The sequence below is a fragment of the Equus asinus genome, chromosome 1 (genome assembly GCF_041296235.1).
Source record: "Equus asinus isolate D_3611 breed Donkey chromosome 1, EquAss-T2T_v2, whole genome shotgun sequence".
Taxonomy (NCBI): Eukaryota; Metazoa; Chordata; class Mammalia; order Perissodactyla; family Equidae; genus Equus; species Equus asinus.
Genome location: NC_091790.1, coordinates 205,427,951 through 205,449,821, shown reverse-complemented (window position 1 = coordinate 205,449,821; position 21,871 = coordinate 205,427,951). Strand labels below are relative to the sequence as shown.

Below are 21,871 nucleotides of genomic sequence, written 5' to 3'. Positions count from 1 at the left end.
AGACGCCCGAAGCAAATGCACTCCCCTCCTCAGACTTACTGTCCACCTGCCCTTTATTCCATTTAACAAAGTGGTTTGGTGTTTCAAGAACAATCTCTCCATCTAGTATCTTATGTCGAGTTATTGACATTTTGGTAGCATGAATTTTTACAATGTTAATGGGTTACTTTTAAAAATCCTTTTTCTTTAAAGCAGAAACCCAAATGCTATGAAGGGACCCAGTGTGGGAGCAAAAAACATTCAGCTCGGGTTTTTCTGAGTCCCTCACTCACTCATAGAAAAACGTGTCAAAACACTGCTTTGGGAGGGGCGTGTGAGCCAATGCTCGTGAATAGGGGAAGTAAGACCCTCACTCTCTTTCACTGCTAACATGTTAGAAAGAAAAATAAATACAATATGCTGTTAAGTAGACAGAAAACCAGCACTGAGACACACGGACTCATAGAAAGTCGATTTTTAAAGTTTAGTTTCCTTAGAATGGTCTGTCCTTCGAAAGCCACGGCTGTAACGTCACAGGCCCAAGAAAGTGGACACTCGCTGAGGTGGGGGATGGCCTAGGACCACGTAAAGGTGCCCCGTGAGGTAACTCTGAGAACACAGGTGTGAAAAGTTTCTCTGAGGAAGGAAAGCCCGACGGACGTGTGGGTCGGAGCGAATCAAGCACGGCAACAGGCAGCCTGCCAGTCCCAGGAGGAGGTGCAGACTGCAGGGTCTTGGCTGAGACTTTGGCTGAGAGCTGAACTGGTCCGATGGGAACACCATCAAGTGAGCACGGATTGGCCGCTGAGAGGACAAGGCCTTCGGGAGGGCTTTGTCCCAGGTGGCATTCTATCATCGAGATTGGAGGATCCCAGACTCTTGGTTAAAAACAAGGTCAGCACCCACGTGGGGCAGTCACCCATCTCCCGCAGCTGCTGCTGTGGACCGGACACCTATCTTAGCCAGAGTGGACGGAGATGCAGTGGGAAGCATTGAGGAATATTTCTGAGGGGGGCAGAGCACCACGAAGCAATCGCTGTCACTGAGAGCTAGTAAATGCGGTGATCGGGGCATCTTCCATGGGAAGCTGACGTCGCTGAGGAAAGAACCACGCCTTTCTCCTGCATCTCCAGAATCTGGCAGAAGGTCTGGAGCACAGGAAGTGTTCCACAGGAATTGATGGAAACAGTAACAAAAGAGTGAATAAAATGAATGTCGAAACTGCATATGCAAAAGGACTGGCCTTCCGGGTCCTTTCCATTGAGCTGGCTGACGGGCCACAGCAATCGTTGATCACATCTGTCACTCCAGGGAGTTGGGCAAATGCTTGAAAGTCCAGTCTGCCCTGCACCTGAGACCTTGTCGGGAGGGGTGCTGCCTGAACCATTTATGAAAGAGCAACATAAACAAGGATTCCTTGACTCTCCTCGCTAAGTTATTCTATCCTTGACTTTCCCTGGAAAAGTATCCTAGCGTCTAACAAGCCATATAGTCAAGCAATTCTTCATAAAGTCTAGCTGAAACCTCCCTACTTTGGTAAAGATAATGTATTTAATTTTATTCTCTCGTCTTCAGGGAGACACAGACCAGCTCGCTGTTATCCCGCCCACAGCCTTCCACGCCCTGGGAGATTATGGGAAGTTGGTTCCTCTTCTGAGCGGGAAAGCAGAGCCTGTGGGCATTCCCCAGTTTTCTTCCCTCGGGTTGTTGTCATCCCCACCACTGCTCCCCGAGGACAGCTCCAGCCCCCGCTCCAGCAGGCTTCCGGCTAACTGCTCTTCTCATTCCTCATCTTTCACATTCTGAAGCTGTCTCTGCACTGAAGACTTCCCAATGGACTTATTAAATATCTCTTTCAAAGCTGCTCATTTATCACCATCGTGGTAGCAGGCCAAGCAGAGAGAGACCCATTCTCTTTGTCTCTGATCTTCTGAGTATACCAGCAAAGATTCCAGCCTCGAATTCTTAACGTTGTCTAACGCTCTGCAGTCATATTTACGAAAGTGACCACAGCACTTGGTTCCAAAGGAGCATATTGTTATGTAACAAACTGACGTAAGTTCCTGACGCCTCATAGTAAGCTGCGAAGGCACCTGAAGAGCTGTGCCTCCAGCGTGTTGGGTGCCTTAAGTGCAAAGAAGGCCAGTGCAGCTACCCTCAAAGCGTGTTTGTTTTTCTTAAATGTCTCTAGCAGAGATGACAGATAAGAAAATGAAAGAATATTTCCAAATAGACAATTTAGTTGTATTGTGGGTTAGCAGAGACAAAACCTCACATAAACAGACAGACACACGTGGGGGGCAGGACTTCATGAAATGATCAAAGAAAAGAAACTCAGAGGGGTTCTCGCTTTAGGCAGAGATTCATCTGCAGAGGATAAGCGGAGAAAGATAGTAAGGAGAGAAATTTTGAAATAACATGTTTCAATGTAAATGTTTCTGTCTACTGACTCCATACAGATTAAGAGGAAGGGGAAGCGAGGGGGAGGCACCCACTCAACATTTTACATCTGTTTTCTCATTTAAGGCTGTTTAATCTAGCCAAATCCATTTTCCTATTTCTAGGCTCAGTAGATAACGTCAAATTCTGCAGACAGCCTGGTTATCCACCACGAACAAAGACCGTGACCAGCACCATTTCAGAAGCCAATTTCCGGCAGAATGGAGGCCTCCCTCGGTTCGAGTTTTTCCCTGTCCTCCGACAATGCATGGGCCAGGCAGGCTGTATTTATTACCTATGGTGTGATCGGAAGATCTAACAAAATTTACTCTAAAAGGTAAGAGCCGCTAAGTGGAGGCCACATAGAAGCATTGGAGAAAACGCCTTCAGCCCACTTCTGGTGCCGGTGTCATCTTCCTGTGATTTACGGGGTTCTTGAGCCAAAGGCATCGCTGAAATCACTCACACAAGGAGGGGACGATGCTCAGAAGCTCTTTGGTGAACTTTAGCTGCAGCTGTGTTCTCTGCTCCCAGAGGAGAATTAGTCATTTCAGTTTGACTCATTATAATTAGAGTAGATTTCCTTTGGGGAGCAATATTTACTTTTTTAAAATAAAATGGCAATGAGGGAGTTGTCGGTGTTTGAACAGCCTGCTGGCGGGTTGTGGATTTCCTGTGCTGAGCGAGTGCGTACTGGGAGCACCTGTCAACATGGGCTGCTCTCAGGGCTCAGGCTTTCCCTGGATGAGGACAGCCAAGAGAGCATACGACCCCCTAAGTCAAGGGTCAGCAAACCACAGCCTGCAGGCCAAAATACCTGTTTTTGTAAATAAAGTTTTGTTGGAACACAGCAATGTCCATTTGTTTTTCTACTGCCTACAGCTGCCTTCTCTGTTCAACAGCCAAGTGGAGTAGTTGAGACTGAGACCAGCTGGGCCTGCACAGCCTAAAACATTTACTATGTGGCCCCATACAGAAAAAGCTTGCTGATTCCTGCTCCATCATAAAGGATGCTCTCTCAACAATGAGTTATATTGCTTAGCATACTCAGTACAGGAACCGTATAATAAAAATCCCAAAGTTCAAAAAAGTTTAAAAACTCAAAAATTCCATGAGCACAGTAGTACTTTTGGCACTAAGCCCAAATATTAGCAATTACTACTTAACTGAAACTCCATTTCCTGGAAGCAGGAGGAGTCAAACTTCCCTTGCTGTCTGTAAGATCCTAAACACACACATGGATTCTGGCTATTTGCCTCCATGCAGTTGTTCTATGTTTAACTCGTCGAGGACCACAGAACATGTTCACTGTTTAATCAATCCATCCATGCATTCATTTCTGACCTCCACAAATATTTACTGAGCGCCAGGCGCTGTGCTGGGCACTCAGAATCCAAGATGAAGAGCGCTGATGCTGGGACTAAAGGCCACCCAACCGTGGAGAGACACGTCACCACGCAACAAGAAATCGTACGTGACAGGAGTTTGCACGGGGTGGGCATGGGAGCCGGGAGAGGGCTACCTAGCGGTGGGGGGAGGGGAGTCACGGAGCTCTCTCAGAGAAGCTGATGCCTAGTTTTGTTGTTAGTTATTCCTCAAAAGATTGAACATGATAACTTCTGGAATCACCTAACCCTCCCCTGTCCACCGGGAGCGTCACATGAGAGTGAAGCCAATTGTCCCTGAGGCAGCAATGGCCACAGACAAGGAAGGGGCTGGCCTGACAAGTAAGGAGTGGAGAGTGACCAGCCCCACTGCCTCCAGAGCCCCAACTGCCTGCAAGTTCCAGGGATACTTCTAAAGCTTGTGCACGTGCATGCACACACACCTCCTCCTTTTGCACTTGTGGGCTAATTTTTCTTTAAATTGCAAGCCCTTTCCAGAAGGCAGGACTAGGTGTGCACGACCCCTGTTACAGCGCCTGGCCTCACATGAGCCAACAGTGAGGCGTGAGTCTACAAGCTGACTGATAACCACCAGGTGACAAGGAAGGAGGCAGCAGGTCTGGAAAGAGACCTTGACCAGTGTTCAAGTCACAACGTCCTCCTCCTGTGACTGCAAAGAGGGTGGACATTGACCACTCGGTAAGGTTGCCCATTCCCCGTGCTCTCCCGAGTGGCAGGATGAGGCCAGGCGGTGACCCTCCAGGAGGATCCGTGGAAAACGGGGAGGGCCCTCTGTGGCGGGCTTCAATCATCGACTTTCTGAGGGGTTTGACGTCAGCTATTAGAGATTCAATCACAAGAGCCTTGAACGTTCAGGGCTTCCACAACCTCCCATGAAACTGCAGGTTTTCCTTGTGTGAGAGTTGGTGCCTTTGAGGAAAGAGGAATTTTGCCTCCTCGTGACCGAGTTGATGGATTGGGGTCCTCCTGCCCCATCAGCTCCCAACATCCTCCCCACCTCTGGTCACGTTCTCACTTTCATCCTCATCTCACTCTCCGACTGCCACATTAGGGACACTAGTGATAGCTAAAGTAGTTTTGTGGCCTATATCCTCCTGTTCCTTTACACCAGTTCGAGGCAATGGTTTTAATATTCAATCAGGAAAACAGAATTGTATATTGGGAAAAATAGGAGTATTTCAATTCCCAAGACAGTAGGCAGCCTATCCAATACCATCTCTCCACAAGTTTTTTAAAATGATCATTTTCTCTGTTGTTTTACGAAAAGAGAGTTTTTAAAATGCAGCTTTGGTTAATCAGCTTAAAGATGCAGAGGAAAACGGTGACTTGAACGCAGCAAAAATGCCATTTGATCTTCAAACTATGGGACTTCGATGCAAGCTCTTCAAATAAAGCTAAAGGGAACTGATAAATATCATCTTGTTTTAGACAAATGCAACATTCGAGTTGAACAAACCTGAAAGATCCTCTTACCAAAGCTGTCACTCACTAGCTGGGCCGGCTCACTGGGCCTGACGCCGACTGAGCGGTCCAGATCAGCTAGATCATGAGTACCCAGGGTTAGAACCCTCGTCTTACAACCATTTATTCCGAGCCTTTTTATTACACCATCCTTGCTATTCACAGTTTCTCCAAACACCTTAGTTTTGCCAATTTGGGTGGGAATCCATGAAGATGTCGGATGCAAAGCTGAGAGGCTGCAGAAGCTGTGGGGAACCCTGCGTGTTGATGCTCCTGACAGGGAGCCCAGCTCCACTGCACCCAACAAATCTACCTTCTTCCTAAAACTCTCCGAAGAAAAGAGCCAGAGTTCCAAGAACAAAACAAAAGAAACTCTCCATGTTCCATGGTTCTGATAACTCCCACTGGCAGTCCTTCTGACGAGGTTTATCTCTGAGTTCACAGTAAGTCTGTGGTCTACACACAGCTGCAGTTAGGGACCACTGGAAGGAGATCGGATATGGGATCCAAAGCATATGCCATTCCAATTTCAAGAGAATTCTTTATCCAAAAAGAAGTGCCCAGTTTACATATGCAGATACCCTGGTGGACTTGCCCCAAATTTAATTTACACATACGCAGAGACTGAGTACAAGGAGATGCATTCATCCTATAAAAGGCAAACTCCATCAAAACCAAAACATGGTCAATGAACTTGATTTCCTTACCAGCTGCTGGCCTTTGGGGCCCCATCCTGCATATTGAAGTTTTGCATTGCTGACTTCTGGTGGATCTAGACTTTGAGGGTCCCTGAAAGAAAAAAATCAACAAAGCAATATGGTGGGAAACAAGAATTTAAGATGCTATACCTTACTCCTTTCTCCTTCCACTGCACCAATTTCAGGAGCTTGTGTTATTAGATAATATGTCTCATTTGGCCTCCATTAGATTTCTTCAGATGTATATAATTTACATGAAGCTGAGATAGGCCCACCACCACTTAACCCAAACAGTAAATATTCATCCAGAGAGAACATGCAGAGAGGTCTGTAGATCAATTTTGAAAATATCCAGAATGATCAAAATTAAAAAGAGAAATGCACAGCTATGCAGTAATAAATCCCCCCAAAGTATAGCTCCAACTTTGGCTGTCCTGGCAAGTAGGTTTTTTCCTAAGCATAATGCCAGTCATTATGACCTTCTAAAACCAGTGCCCTCAGGACAGAGTCCACCCTTCAGTTAGTGATGATAGGGAGGAAGGAAGGGAAGCAGAGGGAGACAGAGAGAGGAGAAGGCGTGAGGGGAAGATTCAAAGTTTTCTTCTTGTCAATCATCACTTATATTTTTCATTTTTAATTTATTCACATGCAAAATACCACACTAACAAAATCCTGCCTATGTACTTAAATAAAGGTCGTAATGAATAAAAGTCATAATGAAAAAACCTAACTTTTATAAGTTTTAAATATTTCCTATGTTTTGTAGCTACCACTGTCTACAACATGTAGAAAAGACTGATTTTCACATTTCTTTGAGATGATACCGTGCCCCATAAAGAATTATACCCGTGTTCTGCTGAACAGGCCAGACTCTGTCAGGTGGCTCCCTATCACTTGGCTATAATGTTTGTTATGCAGAAGACAGAGCTGTGGATGCGCTCCTTCAGCTATAGAGAGGCTATGGTTGAATGGTCTTTGGAAAAGGAAGATGCTGTATTTTAGGAGTTGCTTGAATAAAGGAGATGAGACAAGAAGGGAAGGGAGGTGAGGCGGGTTGAATCAGCAGGAAATTCTAAAATAACTGATTAATAATAGGACCAGGATAAGACAGAATCCATGGAGAGTAAAAGTTGTTGGGGAAGCTGAGCTAGTCTGCAATGCAATGTTGTAGATTGCGTCCCTGGGTCTGGAGAAGCCAGGGAAGCTTGAAGATGGGTGATAAGGTGCCGAGTAAGGGATGAGAGTGGCAGTGGGAATCAGCTAGGAAGGCCGACACAGGGCAGTCGGAAGAGTAAAGGGGGTCTTAACAGTCCGGGTTCCAAGTGAATTCTGAGAAACCCTCCCATTTGCATGCTTTTAATGTTTCAAAGTATTTTCATGAACATGGGTGATTTCCTCTTTAACCTGGGGTACAGAAAGTCTTTCTAAGGATGACCCCAAATCCAGAAGTGATAAAATGAGAGAGTAATAAAATTGACTACATAAAAATTTTTAAATTTTTGCATGAGAAAAACATCACAAACAAAAGACAACTTACAAACCGGGAGAAAATATTCATAACATATACCATGGACAAAAGGCTAATATCCCTAACATATAAGGAATTCTAACCTACTGAGGTTACAAAAGACGAAAAAAAACCCAACCAGAAATATGAGAAAAACACGTAAACAGACAATTCACAAAAGATATAAAAATGATCCTCAATGTACCAAAAAGTACTCAAACTCATGAAAAATTAGAAAAACACAAAGTGAAACTGCACTGAGTTATCATTTCTCACCTATGCAACTGGCCCCCCCAAAAGAAAGAAAAGTATGATGCATTGTGCTGGTGAGGCTGCAGGAAAACAGGTGTTCTCGTACTTTGCTGGCAGAGATGCAAACTGGTACAAGAAACTTGGTGATACCTAATAAAACACACAACTAACTTCTGACCTAGAACACTTCCGAGAAGATACACCTCCAACAATACAAAAATGCATAGGCAGAAGGTTATGTTCATTGCAGCTTTGTAACTACAAAATATTGGAAACAATATGCGGTTGAATAAACCATGGTACACTCATACAGCGGAGTATGGTACAGCTGTAAAAAAGAATGAAGGTCTCTATAAAATGATATGGAGTTATGCAAAGCCCAATAGAGTGTCTATAGTATGTGATCCATCATATAAGAGATATAAGAAAATATACATGTGTCTCTTCATCTGTGAGAAGAAGAAATACAGGAAGCAGAAACCAGAGAGCAGAGATTGGTAGTGTGTAGGGGGTGGGTGGAAAGAAGGAGGGTTTGGGAAACGGCATCACTGGGATGAGGAAGAAGGAGCATTTTCTGGTATATTTATTGGTAAAACAGTCTATCTTAGACCATAGTAGGGTTTCACATCCTCTTTACACATTCCAAAAATAAAACAAACAATTAAAAACAACCAGGATGTGAGGGAACTCATACTGGAATAGAAACACTGACAACAGCACAGAACCGTATTACAAATGCAGTGCAAACCTACACTGAGGGGGTGGGGAAGAAAAGAACCGACACAAGCAACTTGGGCAAAAGCATCTTGACTGGATGCCATGGAGATGAAGACAAAAGGAACTGCTGTAACGTAGTGACTCCGTGCTTCTCAGAGGGGTGGCAATCTGAGACTGCTTTATATATAAACTAGAATTAGCCTATTATGAAATATCAAATATCTTGGAGATAATGAGAGCTGGATTTCTCACTGTTGGAGAAAAAAGTTATAAGGAGAACGGGGAGGCTAAAAGAAACTGTCTGATGCTGGGTTGGAATCAGAGGTATCAGTACAAACTCATGGTTTTTAATGTATACACAGAGAGATCCAAAATATAGATATGTGTGTACCCACAGGTTATACATCCATATATATCTTTGCTCTGCTCGTGGAGAGGCCCAGTAACAATGAGGACACCCCGTGACCATAGCTTGGTCTCTAAACACCATCTTCCAACAAAAAAGTAAATAAGACTCCTAGGAAAAGTCACTGTATCCAGGCTGGAGCAGGAAAAGTACGGGGTGAGTTTGGAAAGTAAGGACATACTCAAAAAACATAGAGGCTTGTTGAAAGAATGCAGAGGCCAACCTAAAGAAGTTTCTCATGAACAAAGCCGGAATAATTTGAGCAGCAAAATAATTAATGACAGTATCAGGTTAACTCATAGAATAAAATAAATATCCATGAGTCCATATTAATACAGATAAGTAATCAAATAACTAAATAAACGGGGGAGGAGAGCCAGCTCTTCTTCACGATAGAATCCAACTGATAAATGTAGAAGGAAGGAAGGAATGAGCATCTCCCGTGAAGTAAACCACAGCAATGAACGATGCAGACAAGAGCCACTAAAATTAGTGGGTGAAAGTCTGGAGAGAAACATAATTTTCACAGACTCAAAGTATCTTCCCCGAGATATTTATCAACCACAAAGGGGACAACAGCAACTTTGCAGTGGAGAAACCTGGCAGACAGTTGCTTGAGACTGAGGGTAGTGTCACCAGAAATTAGACACATCAACATCATGGACCCTTCAGTGCAATGCCCCAAGAAGGACAAAGCATCATATATGTGATACCTTTGCCAAAAATGCATAACTTCACTCCAATCATGAGAAAACTTCAGAAAAACTCAAACTGAGGCATGCTTCACAAAATAACTAACCAAGACAAGGAAAGACTGAGGAAATGTTTCAGACTGAAGGGGACCGAGAATAAATAACATCTAAAGGAATGTGGAATCCTGAGACAGAAAAAAGACATTGGTAGAAAAACTGGTAAAATTCAAATAAGGCCTGTAGTTGAATTAATAATATTGTACCAACGTTAATTTCCTATTCTCGATCATGATAGTGTGATGATAAAATACACTAACAGCAGAAGAAGTGAGGTGAGGACTATAAGAGAATTCTTTGTACTATTTTTTACAACTTTCCTTTGTCTAAAATTACTTCAAAATAAAAAGCTAAAAAATTCCAAAGAATTTTAATAGCTGATATCTCATTGGTTTTAAAAATTACTATAGAAAGGAATGGAAAGTTAGAAAATTTCCCTCCCAGCATACTGTGATCTTGATATTGAATTTAAAAATATTACTCCCATGTCTAGCACAGCATAGGCACCCAATACATGCATTTGAATAAACAAACAAGTGAGTAAGTATCGGTGAGCTATGGAGGTGGTGCTAAGTAAAAGAATTTTTGCAAGTTTAAAGACAAACCTAATGGATTCACCTGGCCTGGGCTTATTTAGAATTTTCCAAGCACAGAGGACAGGCTAGGAGACCAGAAAAATGTTTAAATTCCATAGCTTTACCTAATATTGAAATTCACTCTGTTAGATTACAATTTCTAGCAGGTGTCTTGGATATTCCGGAACAGCAGGAGATTAACACTCTTTAACCTAGGTGTGAGTTCCCATCAGTGCTCACTGGAAACAGACTCTCAAGCGGATAAAGTGCTCAGAAGATTGCAGCTGCACCAGGGCGGGTATGCCACGGTCACACATGCCTGCCAACTTTATGACCTCTACTTCTCTGGGCGTGGGAGACCTTTACTCCCTCTCTAAAGCTGCCCTGCCCTCATCGCCTGCATACTAGACAAGTTTCTACAGCACGAAGGCAGCAAAGTAATAGGAAGAACCACGGGCTAGCGATCAGAAGTCCGGCACCCGAACTCCAGCTTCACGACACAGATCACGCGGCTGGGGCAGCTCTCAGAGGGGCCTTAGTCCCTTCTACCGAAGAATGGGGATAATAACTATTCTTTCCCCCACAGAACGGTCATGAAAATCAAGAGAAACAGTGAACATTACTTGATAAACTCTAGCACACTCTAGAGAGGTAATTGTTTTTATTTTTTTCTAGCTAGTGAATCTCTCTCTTTCTCTTTAAACTAAATCAATGACTCCAAGATGCCAGAAGTGAGCTGCCTCCTGAATCAGCACAATTGTCGAAGGAAAACACCAGGGTGTACCTCACACAGGCGAGGAAGCTGGGATGTGGGGGAAAGAATTCCAGGAGGCTGTAAATTTAAATCTGAATTCTGCCATCAACTAGTAGTGAGGGCTTGGGGCAATAGAGAAACTCAATCTGTTTGTTTTCTCATGTATAAAATAATAATGCTTGCCTCATAAGATTGGACTCATCAACACACTGCATATGAAAAAACAGAGCTTACCTAGTAGATATTCTGCAAATGCCAGTTTATTCACTGGTACACGTAAATATTCAAGTCGATCATGCACCACTATCTATATGTAACTTTACAAAAGCTCCAATAATTTATCAGATACAAGGACGAATTTACTCCATAGGACTCAGCAACCAAACCATGGCCTAAATTCCTGTGTTAGATGGGAGCTTGAGTTTAGGACCTCAGCCCTCAACCATGCCCTCCTCATTGGTTTCTACAAAATAAACCTATATTTTTGCACTGGAATGTCATGGTATCAGATTCTTATGCTTTCGGGTTAAAAGCGGATTTCAGGGAGATCTCTTCCACCTTCCCCTCCATGTGGGGGTCCTTTCTCCAATGACTGACTTGAGGGTCATTCATCGTCTGCTTAAACCTCCCATTGAATGGCTTCCCTTGCACAATCCTTTCTCTGCCCAGCCGAATAAATGCCCAACTTGAGTTTGTGCTCAATGCGTGCCCCGCACAGAAACATGTAGACCACTGGCAACTACCAGAGAAAAGCACAAAGCCAAATGCAGTCTCTACCTCAGCTGGACACTAACCCATCTCATTATTACAACCAAGTCTTGGTTAGTCATGTTCTTCTCAATGACGATTCCAGTCTTTCCTGCTCTTTTCACACCCCCTTTTATCTACTGCGCCCCCTTCTCTGAGCAGATGGCCACACATGGCAGACAGGGCAGAAGGGCACTGTTCTGATCACCTTCCAGGAAGAACTTACTGTTCAGCTGCAATGTGCATTGATGGCGGTTCACGTCATCAGAGCTGGCGTCAGTTTCAAGCACAGGTCATTCTCTCATGCGCCAGCTCAGTGACTGAGCATGGCAGGGGTCCTGGAGCCTGACATGTCCACCAGCGCGGGGTCCTCCACTGGGCAATCTTTGCTTGGAGCTCCCTGTTGGGTTGTCCCATGTGGTCAAATCTGCATGAGTCTGAGGTCAAATTCTGCTTCCTTCCGACTTTCCCTTCTCAGCTGTCACATTTGCGCTGTGGCCTGAAGCCTTTCCCTCCTAACCTTGCTTGCTCCCCCTTTTGTCTTTCACAGGCATCGCTCTCAACAAACCTGCATGTTCAGCCTTTGCTTCTGAGAAGACGCAACTGGCACCCAGGCTGCCTGCCACTGACACAGCTGCTCCCTCCACCCACACACTTAGGCATCCGTCCATCCCACCTCAGTCTCAGAGCATGAGGCATCCCCTTTCCTGTCTAGGCCAGCTCCTCTTTCTCTCCCTCCTTTTCCATTCCAGCCTAGAACCATGAAATCCCTTCCTTTCCACTTACCCTTATGGTAATTTTTATTTATTATTTTTTATTACTAAACTTTATTTTCCAGAGTAGTTTCAGGTTTACAGAAAAATCGAGCAGAAACTAGAGCTCCCACAGACCCCTCTGCCCCACCCTCAGTTTCTTGAGTTACTAACATCTTGCATTGGTGTGGTACATTAGTCACAACTGATGCACCAATATTAATACATTATTATTAACTAAATTCTGTAGTTGACATTGGGGTAAACATACATTGCCTTGCATGTTCCATGGGTTTTGGGAAATGCATAATGTCATGTAGCTGCCATTACAGAATCATACAGAAGAGTTTCACTGGCCTACAGATGCTCTGGGCTCCACCTGTTCGTCCTTCCTCCCTTTCCTCCAACCCCTGACAACCACTGATCTTTTTACTGTCTCCATAGTTTTGTCTTTTCCAGAATGTCAGAGTTAGAATGCTACTGCCTTTTTAGATTGGCTTCTTTCTCTTAGCGACATATATTTAAGGATCCTCCACGTGTTTTTGTGGCTTAAACTTTTATGTAGCTTCAGCCTCCTCCAGGATTTGCTCAATCTGCTCTTTCTATCTGCATCCTCTCTCTTTGTTCTTACTCCTTTCCTAAGGCTACTCTCCCATCTAAGTACAAAACAAGTGAGACAAAGGAAGGAACAAAAAACACCTTAATGGACACAGCTTCTCCATCCATTGACGATCCACCCCTACTTGTCTTCCCACCTGGACTTAAGTAAGTAGATCACATGCAGTGGTCATTTTCTGACCTTCCACCCCACCCTCAATCCATTGGAATGTGCTTCCATCCCATTGTGAAGCTGAAACTGCTGTCTTGAGATTTTCCATTAGCATCGAATTGCCAAATTCCCTCTCCGTGGGCTCCTCTTCCTCTGCCTGCTCTTTAGAAGGGAGCATCCTGGGCTCCCGAGAGCAGCACCCGCTCCTCTCATCCCACACACCCCACCCCAGGCAGTCTCCTTTACCGTCATGGTCAACTACAATTCCTATTCTGAGGAGCACCAACACCACATCCCTAGACCAGGTCTCTCCCCAAACTTCAGAAAGTGTACAGGATATCTTCATGTGGACATCCCACCAGTCCTTAACGTTAACATGTGTGAAACTGAGCCCTGTCTGTCCCCTTTCTTCAGTGGTGGCATCACAACCCTCCCAGGCATGCAAGCTAGAAACCCGCTGCAGGCCTCTTGGAGGTCAACTAGCCAAAGCCACGTGTCGTGTCATGGTCAAATTGCGTCTCCCAGAGAGATATGCTGAAGCCCCAACTCCCAGTACCCATGAATATGACCTCATTTTCAAATAGGGTCTTTGCAGATAAATCAATTGATAAGGCCATTCTCAAAGGGGAGTGGGGCCCTAATCCAATAACTGGCGTCTTTATAAGAAGAGAGGACACACAGAACAGACACAAAGGAAAAATGCCATGTGATGATGGAGGCAGAGATTGGAGTGGGGCAGTCACAAGCGGAGGAGCGCCAAGGACCACCTGCATCCACAGAAGCTGGAAGAAGCAAGGAAAGGTCGCCCCTGCAGGTTTCAGACACAGCATGGCCTCTGACCCCTGGATTCCAGACTGCAGCCCTCCAGAACTGGGAGAGAACGAATTTCTGTTGTTTTAAGCTACCCAGTTTGTGGTAATTTGCTACTGAAACCCCAGGAAACTAACATGCCCTTCATTTCTCAGACGAATGGAGGCCCCAAGTGGATAAGTGATTAGTGCTTAAGGACACAGAGCTGATTAGCTTTTGTTTGAAGATTAATCTCCTGCTTTGGTCAAAGGGAGAAAAGGAAATCTCCAACTGACTTAAGGAACAAAGTAGAAAAAGTAAACCCCGAGGGAGTTTTATCTGCTAAGGCTCTTGCTGCGTCCACCTCACGGTGGTTCCTGTGGAGCAGGATCTTCTGTCAGGGCAGGGGTCCTGGGCGCCACCTTCCCACATGGAGGACCACTAACAGTGCTCTCTGCCCTAAGCCCAAGACATTTCATTGTCATCAAATGATTTCCCATCGTGGACTGCATTATTCTGAAATTCTTAGGGGGCTGTGTGTCTGTGTGTTTATGTGTGAGAGAGAAAGAAAGAGAGAGAGAGAGAGTGAATGAAAGACAGACAGAGAATGAGAAAGAGAATGGATGAAGGTATGTATTTATTTATTTTGGGGTTGGTTACTGTTCTCCCCCCATTTTTCTGTCTTTCTTTTTAGTTATTCATTTATCTTAAAGAATCCATGGCAGGCTCCATGATGAATCATCTCCAGAGTGGAGATGGATTGGTAAAAAAAATGATTAAGGAAGAATAAAATTATCTGGACTTACTATATCTCAAAATAATCATGCAATCCATTCTGATTTTGCTTATTTGAGCAATAAACAAAACAGGGCATAAATCATGTTGAGTTTTGAAGAGTAAATTAGTATAGCAAAGTTTACTCATTTATCTTCCTAAGCTAGTTTCAGGAATTGAAAAGCTTCCCAACAAAAAGAGCATTTGGAAAAGAAAAGCAAGAAATTACTTTTCTGGCTCCTAAGCTTTCATGGAGAAAGACATCAAAAAATAGTACTTTCAATGCCAAATAATATGTGTTTTTGGAGTCTTGCCACGTGCTTAGCATGTCGGGAAATATAAAAATATAAGATACATCCCAGTTCTAGAAGAGTGTCTGCCACATTGTAGATGCCCATAGATATTGATTAAATAATGAATAAATGGATGGAAGGACGAATAAATGGGATGCAGTTTAATCACCAATTGCTGATTGATTAGAGTTGGTAAGACCTTAAACTCACACAGCACTTAAGGATTTGTGTTATCATCTTTTACTTATATCTTAAATTATATAATTAAATTCTTGAGGGCAGGAATCCTCATAGGCATAAACTGTTCCTGAGTGACCAACATTCGAGTACATAACCTACTATGAATGTCAAGATGTCTCTGTGTCTGTGGTGCAGCAGAAGTTCCTCTCCTTGTGAAAGATCTGGATCTACAAGTTCTGAGGCAGATGGTCTACTCACGGAAAGAGTGATGGGGGTGGCTCCTTCTGAAATATTTGTGACGTATCCCTTGTCCAATTCACAGGATACTTTAACACATAAGATCACAAATGTAAGTACTAAATAAAGTCACAGGGAAAGATTTTCTAAATAAAGGGCAACTTGTGTCTTATTTGTCACTGTATACCCAGGGTCTGGAGCAGTGCTCAATAAACCATTGCTTAAGGAGAAATGAGAGAGCAGTGGGGAGGGTCTGGGGTGTTAGCTAAATGACACAGCGTATTTTGGGGAAGATGAAATGTTCTAAAATTGCATGTGGTGATGGTTGCACAACTCCGGGAATGCACGAAAAACCACTGCATTGTACAATTTAAATGGATGAACTGCATGGTACATGAATTACATCTCAACAAAGCTGGGACAGGGAGGAGGAGGGGAGAGGGCAAGGAGGAGGAGGAGGGGGAGGAGGGAGAGGAGGAGGGGGAGGAGGGAGAGGAGGAGGATGAGAAGGTGGAGGGGGACGAGGAGCAAGAGGAGGAGCAGCCCTCGCTGTGGCTGCGGCCAGGGCCTTGGGCCTCATCTGCAGACTCTAGGTTCCAGGTTATTTCTATTCTGCCTCACCCCCGCCTGATGACGTAGTGTCAGCCTCCGTGCTCTTAATGCTTCCTCAGGATGCGCTCCCTGAGCTGGAATTCCTGCCCTTCCTGGCTGGAAAGGGGGACAATCTCAAAGGAGGCAGAAGCAGGCAGCAAGCCTGAGCAGCGCTAGGGAGGAGCTCCCATGCTGTCCCTCTGGATGGAACTGGAGAAGAGTAGCTGGACTAAAGTGCCCAACCCCTTCCCTTTTCCTGCCACACCCCAGGATGAATGAATGTTCTGTCAATGGGGAGCTCTCCTCAAAAGTAGGTATAAAAGGAGCCAGCCCTGGGAAAATTAACCAGCTCTCAGCTTGGCCTCCAACCCTCCAGGAAGCTCACCCCTCTGCTGCTCAGAGGAGGCCCCACCCTCCCCCGCTGCTGACACCCAAGCCTGCTCACTCTACACAGCTTTGTATAACCCAGAACTTTCCATCCTCTTTTTTCTTCCATCACAACATACCTCTCCCTGGTCCCATTCCTCCAGGGCCTGCTCTCTAAGAGTAGACATCTAGTCAAGGTGATAAAGACACATCACATGCTCTCGGGTGAAATTACACATGAACAATTTGGAAGCAATGCCTTCCCTCCTTCCTGTTCTGAGCATGAAGGAATGTGGCCTTTGAACTCAGACATGGGCCTGAACCCCAGGGTCTCCACTTACAATCTGTGTGGCCTTTGGGCAAATCACTGAACCTTTCTGAGAGTCCGTTTTCTTCTCTTTGAGATGGGGCTGTTCCTCATTGGGTTACTGTGAGGTTTAAATGAGGAGATGAACATAAAAGCTGAGCCCAGCAGCTGGGTCCTGGAAATCAGTTCAACGGTGTTGCTGCTGTGGTGTTACGGCTGTTAATGGCGGAGGAGGCGGGAGACTGGGAGAGCGAGAAGAAGAAGAAATGCATACAATCCATTTGTTCAAGCCTTTTCCAAAATAAGATGGTCTACGTTGTGTAAAGCACGCAGCAATGTCACGCAACGTCAGGACTCAGGCGATCTTCAACAGGTGGAATGACAGTGTGGACATCCTCTAGGTTCAGAAAACAATGAGTTGTGCCAGCCTGGGCATGTGAGTCAACTCCTCTCTAACAATTAGTGTAACCCTTGCCTCTCTTGCAGTTGAAATAAATCCATTTGTTTACCTTCTTATAGGTTTCACCTTATACCATAGAGAGAATTAAAAACTAGTTTGTGATCACTTCAAGGGCTTTCTGTTCCTACTCTTTGCTAAAATCCCATTACAGAACAAAAGAGCTTAAGAAGCCTGCCTCAAAATGAAATACACACTGAGAGGAAGTCAGTGATTTCTTCTCAGCACGTCAGGAGCAAAATGAGACTCGAGCCTTGGCGGGCTGGGGAAAATGGGAGTTTCTGAGAGGATGAAGAGAAGCTCTTTAAGAAGTGGATGGATGTTAATGTAGCCAATTCAGAAAGGTACTTCTTCCTGCTTCTTCCCACTGAGAGGGTTTGATCTCCTCTGGGTCCTTTCCTGGTGCCTTTTCATTTTCTCCATCAGTTCACTGGCGTCAGCTCCAGCTTTGGGGGAATCTGCTCTCATTGGCCTAGAGAACAAATTGCTCAAAACCCTTAACCAGGATGTGGTTTTAGTAAACATAAATTGTGCAAAAGACAAGTGATCAAAACCTTAAAACTCCACAGCTACTTGAAAGATTTCCTTGGTGGTTTAGAAGACAAGTTGGTATCAATTACCAGCCCTGCGTAGTTGAGGAGTGAAAACAGGTTTACACAAGGCAGTGTGTGACAGTGAAGTGAGTCCTGAATAGGAATCGGGACTGGTCCGGGCACCGCTCATCACTAAGTCAGTATCTCGGCTAAGCCACTTGTCCCATCCTATAAAGGGGGAGGCTGAGTGGTTAAGACCCTTTATCTACCTCACAGTATTTGAGAATGAAGCATACATTGTGTGTGGAATTTCTTTGAAGAGCACAAATGGCTCCATAAAGTCTCGGAATAAGATGGGGTTCATAAACAATAACGTCTCTTCAAATTTCTGACGTTTAGCAATTAATCAAACACTAGGTAGACTGACAGACTGCCAAAATTTCAATAGAATGAAAACAACAGAAGGAAAACAATAGAGTGTTAAGACCGGCGGGGACCCCTGCAGTGGCCCTGTTTCACCACGAACTCTCGTGAATCCACAGGGTCCGCACACTCTTGTTAATCACTAGAAAGCATCATCACAGATATGGGGGGGGGGGCGTCACATTTTCAGTTTCCTTTTCCTATACTTAAAACATTTATTTCTACTGTGTCTCAAAGGTATTCACAAACAATTTCTATTTTTCTATTCAATCACCTCTTCCAACAAGAGTTGGGAAAGTGGGCCAGTTGGATATCCAGCAGAAACGGTAGACAGTTTGGAGATTTGCCATTGCTGGTTTAAGCAGTAAGAAATGATACTGTTTAAATATGGGCCCCGCGTATCTGGATGGGAGGCCACAGGTCTACTTATTAAGAAGGAACTCTGCTTATTGCTTAATTTAAGCCTGCGGAAAGCTGAGATAAGGAAGATCGCCTTTCGCACAAGGAGAAAAGGGCTCTGTTAGACAATCCTCTCTGAAGATGATCTTCAAGGTCTGCATCTGAGCTTCAGGACAAAGTGTGTGTGCTGTGGTTAGGAAATGCATATTTAACATACCCATTATATTCAAAATATAGACTGCAGAGAGAAGACAGCAGAATCTTTTTGGCCTGTGTAGCACATGGGGTTTTTCAAACAAGGCCACCACAATATTTCTGGTCCCAAATGCTTTTTTACAATCTTGGTGCTCCTCATCCCAAGATGGAGCTTATTTCTTTGAAACTGGGTGGGGCTTTTTGGCCTCATCAGTGAGCTGAACGCAGCAGAACTGCCTCTGCCAGACTCCTGGGGCTATGTCGCAAAGGCAACCATGCACTCCCCCAGGTCTCATTCTTGGGAGACCCTCCTGTGGAAATCAGCCACCATGCTGTGAGGGAGCTCAAGCCACATGGAGAGTCACATAGAGGTGTTTTAGACAGCAGACCCAGCTGGGGTCTCAGTGACAGCCAGCATCAACCTCCAGGCATGAGAGAGGGAGCCTCTGATGAGTTCAGCCCCCAGCCTCCAAGCTGCCCGGCTAACCCCGAGGGGAGCAGAGATGAGCTGACTGTTGAGCCCCATGCAAATTGCAGATTTATGAGTAAAATAAATGTTGTCAGTTTTAAACCCCTAAGTTTTGGGGTAATTTGATATTCGGTCATGTAACTGCAACATTCACCATGAGTTCATGGAAAAGAAAAAGAGAGTATTGTATGGGGTGTGGTTGAAGGCAGTTGGGACAAAGAGGTCTTCGTGGCGTCATGTGAAAGGAGCAGACACTGTACTTGTATATGCAAAAGGAGAGTCACCCTCCTTATGCTCTCCATCATGCTCCTACCAGCCCATCCATCCCTTTTAAGGGGGCAGAGAAGACGAGGGAAGGCAAGAATGCCCCCACCCTCACGATTTCTCCTACATGGATGAGCCAGTGTCCTGTTTGGGAAGTGGGACGTCAGCAGTCTCCCTCTGGAGACACCTAACAACCCCTCTCAACTGATGCCTCTTTGTCTCCCCTTCATTTCTCCCCCAGTGTTCTCTCCCTCTCGCTCTGTCTCTCTAAACACCTCTGTTACTTTTTCTTACCTTTTCTATCTACCTGTTAGACATTGATATCTGAATTGTCAAATATTTGGGAGAAGTCACTGGCATCATTTGTGGCGAGGATGGTCAAACCTACCCACTGGGTGGTTCTGAGGATAAATTAGGTTACTTATGCAACGCTCCATCAGCATTTTGTTCAGCAGGCCACGAGACTGGTGTTCAGGGAAGAGTCATTGTGCAGTGAGGGAGGTGGTGAGTGCTTCTCTAGTCCACAGACCACCTGCATCATGATTACTGAGAGAGTTGCTTAAAAAGGCAGATTCCTGGTCTCCACCCCAAGGGTACTGTGCAAAGAGAGTGAGTTGTTCCTTCTTGCCTCTTTTGTTCTCAATAACATCCTTCCTATGCACCCAATAGATGACCCTGGACTGCTGGCATCAAGACCCCATGTCACAGCCTCCCTTGCAGTTGGCTGAGGCCTTGCACTAAATTCGGTTGAGTGAAAGTGGTATGTGCAGCTTCTAGGTAGTGTCCTAAAACGGAAGGGGTGTGCCCTTCTTCCCTTTGTTCTTTCCTCTTAGCTAAAAATTCTACGTGATGGCTGGATCTAGAGCAGCCACTATGGAGTGTGAAGAGGAGGCCATCAGGCTGGAGAAGCAACATGGCGGGCCTGAGTCCCCAACTCTGTGGGCACCAGCCCGGGCATCCATCTCTGGACTTTTACATGTGCAAGAGCAAGTTCTACTTTGTAAAAGCCATGGTTATTTTGGGTTTTCTGCCCTCCAAAAATCTAACTGAATCATACCTAATATACCTAATTCTGGATAGATTCTAGAAATATGCATTTTTATAAGCTCTCTCGATGTCTTAAAAATAAAGATTGAGGGGCTGGCCTGGTGGCACAGCGGTTAAGTGTGCACGTTCCACTTCGGTAGCCCCGGGTTCGCCGGTTCGGATCCCGGGTGCAGACATAGCACTTCTTGGCACACCATGTTGTGGCAGGCATCCCACATATAAAGTAGAGGAAGATGGACACGATGTCAGATCAGGGACAGTCTTTCTCAGCAAAAAGAGGAGGCTTGGCAGCAGTTAGCTCAGGGCTAATCTTCCTCAAAAAAATAAAAAATAAAGTAAAGACTGAGAACTGACCCAGCTAAGTACCCAGCATCTCATCTCAATGAGTCACACTCTGACAGTGGCGTGGACTGTCTGTAGCTCTTGGAATGAACATCCAGGAATGCTGGGCGACCACAGCATCCCCGTGGAGCCCTGAGGACCTGACCACACACACGCTCTACATGCAGGTAGGGGGCGGGGCTCCCGGGTTCTGTGGGCTGTGATCCCTGATGAACACTCCTTCTGACCAAGAGCTGGGTTTGTTATCTGAAGACACTAATGAGACCCTTCACAGAATTATTTTAAACCAATTTAACTGTGTCTATTGATAATTTAAAAAAGCACAAACTTTGTGATAATAAATCTGACCAAAGAACAGGCCGGAGAAGCCAGACAACAATAAATCTCCAGCAGCTTAGGTAAGGGATGAAAAGTGATAAATTAGAAGGCACAACAGTACCGAACAGTAGAGAGGAAAAATAGTGTGGGAGCAAAAACGATTTGGATGCTACAGCTAATTAACAAAGCAGGACCCAAGCGAAGACGCTGAGCGCCAGTTACCTCGCCTCTCCCCTCTCTCTCCAGCATCCTGGCGCTAGATATAATTACTAGCCCATGTGTCCGAAGCCTGCAGAGAAACTGCTTTTTTTATTGCAAGATTCCACTCCTAATTCTCAGGGCTGCATCCTGAGTCATTCCGTCTCCTCTTTCACTGATTACGAACTTGCCCCTCAATCTGCTCTGTCATTCCTTTCGATTTCTAAGGCATAACTCAGAACTTTCATATTGCTTTTATCTAATCTGGGCACTTATTTTTAGAATCAGGCCTGAAACAATCTTGTTATTCAAAGTCGTGTTTTGTGTGAGGATGCTCTGGGAAAAGGTTTCCAGCTCTCAGACAATCGTCAAGTCACCTGGGGCTTCGGGGTGAGCCAGAACAAGGCAGGACAAAGCCCTCAGGGATAATCCTGGTCCAAGAGTTCTTTTCACCACCTTCAATTTAGTCATCCCGTCC

General features: G+C 44.9%; 1 protein-coding gene across 4 annotated transcripts in view; it reads right to left on the bottom strand.

The window, feature by feature from the left end:
• DPP6 (dipeptidyl peptidase like 6) overlaps positions 1-21,871 on the bottom strand; it is a 988,762-nt gene that overhangs the window by 179,023 nt on the left and 787,868 nt on the right. For all 4 annotated transcript variants that reach the window (XM_044765679.2, XM_044765682.2, XM_014829001.3 and 1 more), the window contains exon 7: positions 5,993-6,074. In XM_044765679.2, coding sequence (XP_044621614.2) covers positions 5,993-6,074 — 82 coding nt within the window. The remainder of the gene's footprint in view (positions 1-5,992; positions 6,075-21,871) is intronic.